General features: G+C 44.5%; 1 protein-coding gene across 1 annotated transcript in view; it reads right to left on the reverse strand.

Moving 5' to 3' along the window:
* dysf (dysferlin, limb girdle muscular dystrophy 2B (autosomal recessive)) overlaps positions 1–13,561 on the reverse strand; it is a 58,827-nt gene that overhangs the window by 30,783 nt on the left and 14,483 nt on the right. Inside the window, exons 17-39 of the mRNA XM_076092405.1 lie at positions 12,632–12,664; positions 12,261–12,376; positions 11,968–12,081; positions 11,701–11,878; positions 11,126–11,250; positions 10,916–11,022; positions 10,550–10,745; positions 10,038–10,184; positions 9,827–9,958; positions 9,483–9,649; positions 9,179–9,293; positions 8,961–9,066; positions 8,654–8,796; positions 8,275–8,448; positions 7,842–7,926; positions 7,656–7,733; positions 5,501–5,682; positions 5,003–5,143; positions 4,871–4,900; positions 4,704–4,739; positions 3,972–4,013; positions 3,329–3,430; positions 2,938–3,099 (exon numbers count right to left, since the gene is read on the reverse strand). Coding sequence (XP_075948520.1) covers positions 2,938–3,099; positions 3,329–3,430; positions 3,972–4,013; positions 4,704–4,739; positions 4,871–4,900; positions 5,003–5,143; positions 5,501–5,682; positions 7,656–7,733; positions 7,842–7,926; positions 8,275–8,448; positions 8,654–8,796; positions 8,961–9,066; positions 9,179–9,293; positions 9,483–9,649; positions 9,827–9,958; positions 10,038–10,184; positions 10,550–10,745; positions 10,916–11,022; positions 11,126–11,250; positions 11,701–11,878; positions 11,968–12,081; positions 12,261–12,376; positions 12,632–12,664 — 2,711 coding nt within the window. The remainder of the gene's footprint in view (positions 1–2,937; positions 3,100–3,328; positions 3,431–3,971; positions 4,014–4,703; positions 4,740–4,870; positions 4,901–5,002; positions 5,144–5,500; positions 5,683–7,655; positions 7,734–7,841; positions 7,927–8,274; positions 8,449–8,653; positions 8,797–8,960; positions 9,067–9,178; positions 9,294–9,482; positions 9,650–9,826; positions 9,959–10,037; positions 10,185–10,549; positions 10,746–10,915; positions 11,023–11,125; positions 11,251–11,700; positions 11,879–11,967; positions 12,082–12,260; positions 12,377–12,631; positions 12,665–13,561) is intronic.

A 13,561-nucleotide genomic window follows, 5' to 3' on the forward strand; every position in this document is an offset into this window, starting at 1 on the left:
GGTGTTGATCTTTGTGAGGGAAATCAGCTTCTCAGCTTACGATTTTATATAAATATTTACGTGTAAAGTGACGCCATGAAAAGCCACATTTATCCTAAATGACAACATGGCTTACTCTGTTCTTTTCCACGCTTCGCCAATTTTAGCAAGAACGCCCTGTGAAACAAATGCCACCACGGCTTGTGTTGACGATTTGAATTATCATCTCCGCATTGCGAGCGTGCGTGTGAGCGTCCTGGAGTGAGTGAGTGAGTCAGTGTGCACCTCTGTGTCTGTCCAAGGCTAATCTCACATTCTGCAGCAGCGAACTGCATTATACTTTGGGTGCCAAAAAGATGGCTGAATGCTCAAGGACCACTCATCGTTGCAGTGTTTTGTCAAAACACCTTTTATTGCTTGTTTTATACTGCCATTGTCTGCTGACTCCTAACTCTCTACTCTTAACCGGAGCCGGTAGGGTCCGCTAATAATAACACAGCTAAGTGCATCTCCAACCCCTGATTTTGCTTGGCCGACTCAAGGTTGGGGAAAAGAGGGTCGGTAACTTTAATCCATTTGACCTCTCTGGCTTTAAAAAAGGCTTAAGTGCGGCTCATGATGCTAAACTCACACAATAAACTGAGGGAGCTAACATTAGGCGGTTAGAAACTTCAAAGAGTTGCATTTAAAGAAACTATGCACATGACATTTTCTTAAGCCCCCGTGACGGACGAAAGCACTTAAGTCAACTTAAGACCTTAATATTGTTAGCATTAAATGCTTGGACTCGGTTCGAGGGCTGAATTTAAGGGAAAAAGATGTGCATATTTCCACAGTCCGCTTGAGGCCGTCCCACTCTTGCGGTGGTCAACACAGGACCTTAGTCTTGTTAGCATTAAACGTGCCCGAGCCAAAGCGAGGATATGTATTTGAGGGGAAAATATGTGAATATTTCCACACTCCAATTAAAGCTGTCATAATAAAACCCTGAGGTGATCAACTTCAGACCTTAACATCGTTAACATTAAACTCTCCGAGCCTGTTCTGGAGCCGCCGTTAGGAAAAACGTGTGCAATATTTCCATATTTCAGCTTTTAATACGAGAACACTTAGGTTGAATGTAATGGCTTCGATGTAAACTCAGTGGAACTATATTCACGGAGGACAGAACAGTTCAATATAATACAATAAATAAGAGACATGTAGTTTGACTGTTTACGATATAAAGCCAGTACAATGTATAGAAACCTTAAACCTAACTCGTACTTTACTTGATGCCACTTCTAACATTTCAGAGTAAGATCTTGTACTTGTTACTCCACTACATTTGTCTGACAGATAAAGTTTGATCATAATAAGATTTTACGTACAAATAATAAGCTTATAAAACGAAATGCTTCATCAAAGATCAAAGTAGTGGTTCCGGGATATCTAGCCTCTAAACTTCCCACATGGTCTCATTTATGTACAGTAACTGTTTGAGACACACACTGAGGGAATTAAATGTTAATATTGAGCATGTAAATCAGTAATTTAAGAACAAAAAAAAAAGGAATTCGAGGGAGTGATTTATCAAAAATGTTCCCCCACACAACATACTGAGAGATGAGTAAGGCTGAGGGCATGCCTCTCAAACTAATTGATTCCCATTTAAATTATGATTCTGGGATATATTTCAGCATCAAAGATGTCTGTGACCGTAAAATAGCCAACCAGTTAAAAGATACCACATGTCCAATAGTTTACTTTCTTTAACAACAAAGCAAACAAACCCTTTTACTACGTGCACAGTCCGGTTGCATTAAGGCAACAGAAGACAGCAGCGGTTCTTGCAGTAACATTTGTTTAATTTTCTTATTACTTTGCATGAGTAAGCGTTGACCTATTCTTTCCCCTCTCCAAAGGGCGACCACAGCCTGAGCCTTTTGGGTGCCACTTAAACTGCCGTCTTTAATGGCAGCTTCCTGTGGTTTGATGTAGTAAAAGCAGAGAAGCCAATTCTCTCTCGTGAGTCACACACACGGTAAGAGCTGGAAAACAACAGCAGACGTTTGAGAGAGCGCGTAGGCCGGTAAGTGGCTCGTATCAGCTTCCTGAAATTGGAATCTCCCACCGTGATCCACTGGCATCGTGAGAGACGGCTCTGAATGCTAGAATCCCCGCTTGTTCAGTTAAAGAAGCCTTGGCGAGTCACAGTCTTCTTTTCCTGCAACCAGCATGTGAAACATTAACTCGTAGCCAAACCGTTCTGTTCCAGCCGACTTCATTTCTGTGGTGAAATTACAGGCCATGTAGAAATGTTGCCGTGGTGCTTTCGCCGCTTTTGGGGCAAAAAAACTTTTGACATACTGTGTTGCCAAACCGATATGGCAAAATGTTGCATATTTTAGATATCATAATATCGCATAAACAAAGAACAAACGCAAAATTTCTGAGATTCCAGTCGTAAATTTAGGAGAAAATAACAAATTTGCTGAATCATTAAGTCATAAACTTAAGAGAAAACAAATAGTAGAGTGCATTTATCATTGTTTGATGATGTATGCATGTTGGCATCTGATTCAGTGGCATGTATGACCTCGATCTGCAGCAACATCCACTTTAGAAGGTATCTAGTCAGCGTTTGTGCCACAGTCACATCCATGTTAAATACCTCCACCCTGCATTTACCCAGCGTCAGTAATGTAGACTATGATAGCCACGGGAGAAGTCCCTCACTTTGCAGAAATGTTCCCCGTCTGATGGAAAACCAGCCGAAGCTGGAACCGTCTAAAATATGTGACTCCTACAACGTCCACACAGAGTCCATTATTGCGGCTCCACTGATGAAGATAAATGACGCAAAACCACATCACTGCAGAGCTCTCATTAGGCATCCGAGCAGCGAGCCTCTGCACTGATTACATCCGCGTAGTGTGTGTGTGTGTGTGTGTGTGCAGCATGTCTCCGCGCCCTCACCACATCTAGGACGAGCGTGTTGACGTCAAAGTTGGGCTTCTTCTTCATGCTGCGGATGACGCAGCTCTGGACCGTGACGCCTCCGCACTCCACCTGCAGGCTCGGGGAGGTGATGCTCGCCAACTGGAAACTCTTCAGGTTGCGAACGCCCCACGCTAAGACCTGACGGAGGGGACGGGAAGAGATGAGATGCATTGACTTTGGGTCTCCGTTGTTGCCCTCCTCCACAAAGGAGCAAGCTCGCCACCTTTCAAGCCCACAGGAGGTTCATCTTTGATACTCAAAACATAGATTTCACCAAAGTATACGTCTCGAACATGAGAAGCTTCCAAGAAACTGAGATGTTACGCGGAGAAATGAAGCACATTGAAGCAGTAGATCTGAGCGATACCTCGATGGCGGTTCTCTGCAGAACAGGTTTGATTCCCTGAGGAACCACGAAGACGTTGGGTTCTCTCTGAGGGGGCGGGTGGGGAAGGTCCGACTCCTCCGGCTGCCGATAGGAACGCACAAAAGGACAAAAACGTATGAAAAACGAGCCGCGCTGTTCATCGCCAGATAAATGTTTGAATGTTAAGTCACAAAATGTTTGGTGTTAACATCAAATGAGTCGGGAAAACCACACAAATGTAACATTCAAGTGAAGACCAATGGAGGTTAAGTCTGTTAACATACGGACAGAAATACATCTTATATTTGTCTTGTTTCGTTATTCACAAAGAAATATTATTTGATGCAGATTTAATGATGAAATACTTGTGATCACATGATCACAAGAAGGAATGGAAGGGTGTTAACGACTTCTGCACAAAATCAACAAAATGCAGAAAACAAAATGTTGTTCGTGGAGTTTAGGATTATTAAAGTATGAAAAAATGGCGGAAGAGTTTTACAGAAGGAAGCTTATATGAGGCCAGTTAACATGCATGTCTGATGAAGTTATCTCCGTGTGCTGGACATGAACATGCAGACATGAAACAGCTTGGATCATTGTTATATTAATATTTGTGTCTACTTGTGTGTGAACATTGTACCCATTGCTGCAGGTTTTCAGAGAGGAACGCTGGAAACATCAACTGAGGAAGTGACATCGAAGAAAAACAGACAGGAAAGAAAAGTTGAACAAATAAAAGAAAGATAAATCATCAGAGGAGATGTTGAGGAATTCACTTTTCATATTCTGCACATATTTTAGAGGAAATGCACAATCTCCAGAGACATGGATGCCATTTTTGATTCATTTAAAAGCATGATTTGTATTAACTAGACAGAGACGGTTGTTATCATCACAGATGTGTCGATATGAGAAAACTCATCTCACAGGGTTGTGAAGGAGAGCGCTTCATTTGGATTTCTAATAATCATATCAGAGTAAATTCATTTTTAACCTATTTCAGGCTGCTCTCACACAGCGTTCGTAGCTCTACCTATGAAAATGATTGCCCTTTTATGTTTTTTTTCGATACCGCATAAAATCTATTTGCGTGTAGTCCACGTAATCATGAACCAGGAAGTATAAGGACGGCAAAAATACACGAAGAATGAGGATATTGACTTTTCTCCATTAGTGGATGTAAAATGTGTGAAATAGCATCAAGAAGACTTCCGGTTGCAGCAGGGCTCTTTTTCCACCTTGTGCAGACCTCTGACGTATAACAACAGAGTCAAACCCGTTCACTCTCTTTATTGTCATCTTAGTTTGAATGATGGGATTAGTTTGTGTTTAAATGCACTGTGTGATAATAACTCTGTTGGTGCGGTTTTACCTCGTCCAGAACGTGGATGGAGGTCATGAAGTCTCCCTGCAGGCGAGACGGGAAAAAAACAACGGTTGGATTGTAAAGGTATGAAAATACACACGACAGATACATCCAAGAAAAAGCTTAAGAGAGAACTAAAGAAAGGTAAAACTGAAAGAAAATGATGGACCTACCTCTTGACCTGGAATATGATGAACAGCTGGCTGTAGACACAAAATGCAATTTTTGTTATGAAATGATTGAAATTGTAATAATTAGAAGATATAAGTAGAAGATGAAGTAAGTGGCAATGGTCGACCTCCGACCTTATCTCTGCGTATGAGCTCGAAGGCGGCCAGCAGCTCGCCGGCGTTCTTGTCCCCTCGGCGAATCGGGAACCAGGCCAGGTGGGGGGAGGCGGTCAGGGAGGGCTGGCACACACAGCGGCCCATGAACTCATCCGCACCCTGGACATTAGAAACACTCACATATATATATATACACATACGGCCTTTATACAGAGCAGAAGGATGTTAAATTAAAGCTACTACGAGGAACTTTCAGTTTGTGTTGATTCTGGCGCCCCCTGTGGAAAAAGGCAGTAATGTTTGAGACCACCAGAGTCCCTTTAGAAAACCTCTCATTTTACTACCAAAGGGCACAGATGACGCATTAAGAACTATATAGAAATATCCAATCCTCTCACTAATGCTGTCTTTAGAGGCATCAGTATATGATTTGTACATGTATCATCATTATACCAATACTAACATCCCAAGACAGAACAAAATCTAAAACCAGACATAGAGATTTGATACACTCACGTATGTGTCCTGATCGTACAGCTCCACCACGATGTTGGGCGGAGCGGCGATCGTGGCCTCGAGGTCGCCGAAAATCTGCACCTCATAGAAGATGAGCGTCTGGTCCCATGTGGGGTTCAAGGTGTTGCGCACCGTCACCGTTTTCTGGGACTGATGGAGGAAGGACACGATGGCGTAGGGGTCTGGGGAGAGGAAACGGTAATACGTCCTTTTACACTTGCTGTTGTAAAACACACGCTTTGACCGCAGGCGGTGAGTTTCTGGTTTGTTTTACGCACAAAGAAGAAGAAATTGTCACAATATGATGAACCTCAATTTCTAAATCACCTCAGGGTGAGTCAGTAAGCATTATTATATGAGATAGCGTGATGCAAGACTGGGACGTTTATTTAAATGCATTTTGCCGACTGGGTTGCAAATGTGTATCTCCCCTGTGATTCGGATCCGCTCCTATTTATCGGGTTCTTTCTTGGCCCATGCTTCACCCTGCCACCAAGTTTCATGAGTTTCTTTTCAGTAATGCTGCTGAAAATCAACCAAACTGAAAACATCTTGGCGGAGATGATAATCAGGTTTTTTTATGAGGCGCCCCAGTTGAAGCTGAAGGTTATCGTTGGAGCGAGGCAATGCCTTCTTAATGAGGGTCCTCACAAATACTGTACAAACTCAGATATGTGTGTGTGTGTGTGTGTGTGTGTGTGTGTGTCCAAACTATCCCGGCGTCCCACACGGTGACATCAGCAGCTTGGGAATGCCGAGCTTGAGACGGAGGTACACTGCTAGGAGAAGTTTGTTATTCCAGGTCACAACCACTCTCTTCCATGTTAACACACACACAACTTACAATGTGGACACATGCATAGAACCCACGTATATGTACAGTTACACACACACACACACACACACACACACACAGTGAGTAGTTTGTTATTTCAGGCCGAGTAAAGAGTCTCTATGGAGCGGTTAGCGATAGAGTAAACAGAAGCTAAGTTGCATTTTCCCACCAGCCCTCAATTAACCTTGGAAGTGACACACACACACACACACACACACACACACACACACGGTGACCCATTCAATTACCGTCCATTCCCAACAGCCCATTAGCTCATGTAAACAGCAACACAAACAGCCCAGGGGGGTTATGTAAGTCTGTGTGTCGGAGGGGAAACAGTAGAACCCAGTGGGAGACACACGGGGGTACATGAACACAACGGAGACCGGGGAGAGAGACGTAGAGAGGAGGAGGAGGAGGAGGAGGAAGGCTTAGGGACAGGGAGAGACAGATAGAAGAAGGGGGGGAGGAAAGAGAGAAGATCTCTAAATGTGGGAATTTAGATCATCACATAAATACATTTACTAAAACACAGATGGAAAGAAAGACAGACAGTAAGGATGAAGGGCTGAAATAAAGACATTTAGACAAAGACAGAGGGACGGACAGAAAGACAGAAAGAAAGACATTAAGAAGAGGACAGACAGAAAGAAAAAAAACAGATTCAGACAAAGACAGACGAACAAGAAAGAATGAAAGAAGAGTTTAAACAAAGATAAAAGAAAGACAGAAAGAGAGCTCACTCTTTGATAGCTGATGTTCTTTAATCACGGCCGCCCAGACGCCATGTAACACCAGATTAACACCAGACTGAAGCCCATCCATCAACTCTACCCATCCGTTACACTGTGTGTGTGTGTGTGTGTGTGTGTCTTTAGCCGACCTCCCTCCATCATCTATCATTTCTCTCTCCCTCTGACTATTCATCCGTCTGTTATTCAAAGCATCGTCTCTGTTTTTACATCTGAGTCTGCGGTGAGTTTCTGATTAACGCACACACACACACACACACACACACACACACACACACACACACACACACACACACACACACACACACACACACACACACACACACACACACACACACACACACACACACACAGTAACCGTAGTTTCCATGACTTCCTTCAGATAATAACTTCACTGTCCTCTCTTTCTCTCCCTCAGTTTTTTGCAGGGCTACTAATGTCTCAGTGTCTGCGGGAGCTTTAAGAAAAAAGTGTTAAGGGAAAATTCACTAATAATACTTTCCGGCCACCAGATGGCGCTTGAGTTATAAGCATCACAACTGACGCATGACGGATCACTGCACAGTACCTGAGAAGCTGTCTTTGTCCATGGCCAGCAGGTCTCTGGCCTGGTACAGGTAGCAGCGCAGGTGGTAGCGGGTGCCACCTAAACACACACACACACACACACACACACACACGTCATTGTATTGACACAATTAGAGAAAGAACAGAGCAGATGGAAGTTAAAGAACAGTGTTGGGCGCCGTCTTACGGTCAAAGAAACAGGAAATGGTCGGTCTGTTGACTCCGAACGTGGGCGTGGCGGACTTGTCTTCGTTCTTGTCGTCTATGCTGCTCTGTGGGACGAGGAGGAGGAGGAAGATGAAGATCACAATCAGAAAGAAAGGAACAGGAACACATACTAATGAAACATAGCAGGGCCTTCAAAACCCAATGTACTTTTGAACTGGGGCAGTTTTATCATAGTTTGGGCCCCTCTGCTCCAATTAATTTTAAAGTTATATACAATATTTCACTCAAAATAAAGTGTGCTTTTTGCTTTGTGACAGCGGCTTGTTCCTGTTTCATCATCACAAAGCCAGCTCCAGCTCCACAGACCCCTGACCTCAACCCCCATCCAACACCTTTGGGATGAACTGGACTACCAGCCTCTCTCTCTCTCTCTCTCTCTCTCGCCGTCTCACCAGAGAACACTCCAGAGCAAAGATGGCTGCCGCTCCCGTCTTCTCCAGCGGCTCCATGCGGTACCTCCACCTGCGCCTCCTGAAGCTGTCCGTCTTCCTCGGCTTCAGGTGGAACCTCCAGCCGAACAGCGAGGCGTACTCCCAGCCCTCCCTCTCCACCTCGTCCGGACGCTGCTGTGAACACACGCACACACACACACGCACACACACACACACAATAACCACTGTGAACATCTGTGTGTTTCATCTCCTCTCATGCTCATTTGTGCCACTAGACCACCATCTAGTGGCAGTAAGTAAATGATGTCATCAGTAACTCAATATTTAAAGGGTAGTTAAATAATAAATATATAAATAAAATGTGTCTTTTTCTCGCTACCTTTCTGAGAGCTTCCATCTTCTGCTGGTCTCGCCGTCTCATCCGTATCCATCGCCGTCTCCGGTTGGTGTGGTACATCTTTTCTGCCGGCACCCACGACTTGGGACGGCGGTCCGGAGGGATGGGGATGCCGTACTCCCAGCCTGGTGGAGGAAGAAGTACTCGCACTCTTTATTTAAGGAAATGTACTAATACAACAATCTAAGAGGACTCACATTAAAATAGAAATTGCTCATCGTGGTTTACAGGTCTTCATCGATTAATTCTCTTTATAACTTAAGAAAAACTATGATTCTATGATGTGCACCTTGATCATCCACAGCCCTGTTGAGATCTTCGCTCCACTCCACCTCCTCCCAAACCCAGCCTGGAGGACACTCCACCTCGTCCTTTGGCACCGCCTTCTCCCCATTCTGACACAGATTAACAGCGATGAGTGTAACCACACACACACACACACACACACACACACACACACAAACACACACATTTACCGTGTTTACACACACGTTTTTACACACGTACCACGTCAGTGTACCCCTCCGGCATGCCGATCCACTGTCCGCCCGGTAACCTCATCTGGTTTTCAAACACTTCCTCTGAGAAGGTCATGTGACCGGCGTCCACGTCAAACAGCAGTCTGAGGGTTTCACAGATGTTTATCCGGTACACATAAATACACACGAGTACACATAAATACATGAATATTTGACAGCATGTAGAGGGAACATTTGAATATTAAAATCATAAAATTGCCCCAAAAAAAGCCAATAAAGCAGTTAAAGAATACTTAGAAACATCAGCAGCGCCAGTTGAAAAACCCACTCACGTCTTCTCGGGGCTGATGTACCAGTCTCCGGTCCAGGTCCAGCCTGGAGAGGGTTTGAAGGTCTCTTTGGGCAGTCTGATTCTTCCAGTGACGTCGCTGAACTTTGGGTAGGTGAGACCCGTCGTTCCCCAGTTACCCACCAGGGCGAGTCGGGTCTGGTTCTCATACTGCAGAGAGAGACAGTGAAGCCTTTCTTTTTTAGATTTAAGCAGCTTTCAAATTTTTGTGATGGGAGACTTTTTTAGGGTTGGAGAACAATTAGACATTCCCAGTGAAAGTCAGTGCTTTGTGTGTCGGATAGAAGTCTCCAAAATCAGAAAAGTCTAAAGCATTGTGCGTCTTACCGTCTCAGCAAAGACCGACAGCTTCCCTTCAGCGTATTGGTTGAAGTGCTTGACGTCAGCGGCCAATCCAAACCAGACTTTAACCCTCAGCTGACCTGGAAGTTTGGCCTCTCCACCGCTGTCCTGTGGGTTCTGCACAACACACACAGCCCGTCAGTAAAGCTTTATTTCAGAGGACGAAACGTGTGTGTGTGTGTGTGTGTGTGTGCACCTTGAGGAAGACGGTCTGCAGCTGTCCGCAGTGTTTCCCACAGTGCTGCTGGGAGAAGATCACGGTGTGTGCTGGGATGCGGTGGTACGCCACCCTGCGGTCGCCCTGCAGCATCCAGATCACGATGTCTGGGAGGCTGTTCTGAGGCTGGGCGAGAGACATCGAGAGCGCACAGAGGAACAGAGAGAGAGAGAGAGTATTGTCTTTCACTTTTATTCTGTCTCTTTTTGTCAAACAATATATTTTCCAGTTTAATTTAAAATAACAATGATTTTTATAATTCTTCTCTGGTCCTCTTTTTTTAAAGAATGAAACAGATGTTTCTTTCAGTATTTTAATGCAAATGTTGAAGTATATACAAATTATGCACAACTCAATCAACATCACACCATTGTTTTACTTATGGTTGAGGTGTTTCAGTCCCACAAATGTGTTTGAGGTCTAAAGACGTTTGTTTTCTGGAGATAATATGGTTTGTTTTTAGACAAACACCTCTAAACCAACAGGCTCACCTCCTCGGCCATCGTCCTCAGCCTGCTGACCCAGTCCTCGGCCTGCTCCAGCACCGTGGACAGCTCGGTGGCCGGTCCGTGCTTGAGAGCCTGCGCCGCCGCCACAATCTGCTGCAGGTGGAGAGTGCGAATGTGCCTCAGCGAGCGGTCCAGGGGGGTCGCACACTGCCACTGGTCGATAGAGGGCAGCTCTTCACTGGAGAGGGAGAGAAAGAGAGAAAACTAATTACAGCTGTGAATTAAGTGCAGTGCAGTGAAAGGTACAATACTGTATTTACCCCTGAGATGTACTGTAGTGGAATAGAAGTATAAAGTAGCACAGTACTTGAGTAAATGTACTTGAATCACACAGTACACAGTGTTTACCTGCAGTCCGCGATGACCTGATCCAACAGCTCGACCACTCGGAGCTCCACCTCCTCCAGATCACCGCCCGCCTTCACCTCCAGCTGCACCCGCTGCAGGTTCGCCTCCTGGACACACACACACACACACACACACATGTTCGGATGGTAGATGCAGTACATTCATCGCAAACACTTCCTAGTTGATTTGTAACTCAAACCCAACACCCACCAGTCTCTCTATGATCGCCAGCAGCAAGTTGAGAGCCTCGATCCTCGGCTTGATATCTTCCCACTCTGAAGACAGAACCACCACCGGTTTAATGTTTCCCCAGGGGAGGTAGTAGTAGTGGCAACCTGGAACACACACACACACACACAATAAAACCACACACACGAGGATGATACAGCAGGCAACGATGCACCAATGCACCAATAAACAGCATCCTAGCTGATAAAACATTACTATCAGTGGATATTAATATTGTGCAAAGTAACAAAAAGAAGTTACTGCAAACGTAATTTAATTTACTGCATCTTTATCAGTTTACAGCACATGTACACTACTTTTGCCGCAAACATACGTGCATTCATATGTGCATTTATATTACTTTATTGCACAGGTACAGTGTATGTATTGAAACCAAATCAATTACAAAAACACTAACAGACACTACAGAGTCATTTAAAATGTCCTTATATGTGAAACAAATGGGCGGGGCAGCATAAAGTGAGTAAATCTGCTCTACACCGGCCCTTTAAATGTCTGTTGGTGTCACCCGGACCACACCGCACCACTTGACCTACCGTCGAACACGGCCCTGCTGAACTGAGTGGTGGAGGCCAGAGGGAGGCAGGTGTAGTCGAACCTGTTTCCGTAGTTGCCGATGCTGACCTCGAACTGGATGGCGTCGTCGACGTCCTGGAGGAGCGTGGCCGAGTAAAACGCCACGAAGAGGGAGAACTTCCTCTTCCTGAGAAACTTCTGTTGGATGGAGAGAAAGGGAAAGATGGATGATGGATGATGCATTTCTTTGTGTTGTTAAAGTGTTTTTAACCTTCTTCCCCTCTCACCTCCACCACCAGCAGGTTATCTGACGGTATGTCTTCAGTTTTCTGCTCCGGCTTGTCCGCCAGTTTCGTCGTTAGCTCCAGTAGAACTCGACCTCGGTAGGCCACGCCCTCCCCCTGACAGGCAGAGAGAGATGTGCATCACAATAAACACATTCAAAAGTAAAACACGCAGAATGTAAAGCAGTTCATCGCAAAGATACTTACCAGCCAAAAATCTAAGTTCTGGATGCTTTCATTTGATTATTTCTACTACTGATTGTATTTAAAAGTAAAAGAAACAAACGTGGAGTTACTTTTCCGAGGTTGAGCGCCTCGTGTGGATCGTGGAAGGCGGTGAACTCTCTGGGGCTTCCATACAGGTTGACGAAACACGGGCCGAACGTCGGCAGGAAGCCAAGACTGTCATCGACTGCAACGACACAAAACGTCAAATAGATCGTTACGAAAAGAATGTGAAACGGTGAAAATGAAGAAAAGACTGATTGAGTCATTGACTGGTTGAAATTATGTGCGCTTGACAAAATAGATTCAGAGAGTTTCATCAGAATCAAGTTAAGATGGAAGCAGTTATGAGTTGAAAGGAAAAAGGAAATTGGAATCACAAAAATTAAATAAAAACACACAAAATAAGACAAAGTGGTGTAGAAAGGATGGTTGGACGTACTGCCAGAGTGGATGGTCCGTGGAGTCAAGTCATCTGAATGCGTAGAGAGGAAGCGTGGTTCAGAATCACAGACAGATGTTCAGAGTCAGAACAGAAAGGAAACGGACGTCTTTGAACGCCACGCAAACCCAAGCAAATGCACTTGACCACAACGCAGACAAAAAACTCATGATATATGCTGATGATTCATCGTTATTCACGTGGCGTTGTCAAACAAAGACGGAGAACAAATGGTACTTGTCACTCAGTGAGACAAACTCATGCATGTCGTCTTCATCTAGGACAAGACAACAGTGAGGCTCTCCAAGGACCGGAGACTACCAACGTCAGCGTTCAGCACACAAACTCAACCAAGTTAGTCTTCATGCCGGTCACGGAAACGTTGTCCATGCTTTGTTATGTTCACACACCGCAGATACATCTGGGGGTTCAAGACTTGAGATTTGTAGAAGAAAAATCCAACTTTCAGTTTTCAAAAGAACTTCTAACTTTTAAATTCCAAATGGATGCACACTTGGTTTGTCTTAAGTCGCTCCAAACCATAGGTACAATATGTATTTCATCATAAAGCTGTTTCTGTTCTTCATACCACACAGGCAGAAACATCCGGTTCTGAAAAGAGAAGCCAATGATGAAGTGTCTTAAACGTGCATTCTCTCTAGTGTCCACCAGGGGGCGACTCCTCTGGTTGTATAGAAGTCTATGAGAAAATGACTCTACTTCTCTCTTGATTTATTACCTCAGTAAACATTGTAAACATGAGTTTATGGTCTCAATCTCTAGTTTCAAGTCTTCTTCAATACAGCATGATGTTCATTTAGTACATTATGGTCCATTTAGAGTCAAACAGACCATAAAGCAGGGGATGCTTTAGGGCGGGGCTACACCGAACGCAGAACTTTACACAAAGTGTAAAAATTCAAATGAATC

This window comes from Anarhichas minor, unplaced genomic scaffold (assembly GCF_050575085.1).
Source record: "Anarhichas minor isolate MPS153535 unplaced genomic scaffold, ASM5057508v1 ptg000016l, whole genome shotgun sequence".
Classification (NCBI taxonomy): Eukaryota; Metazoa; Chordata; class Actinopteri; order Perciformes; family Anarhichadidae; genus Anarhichas; species Anarhichas minor.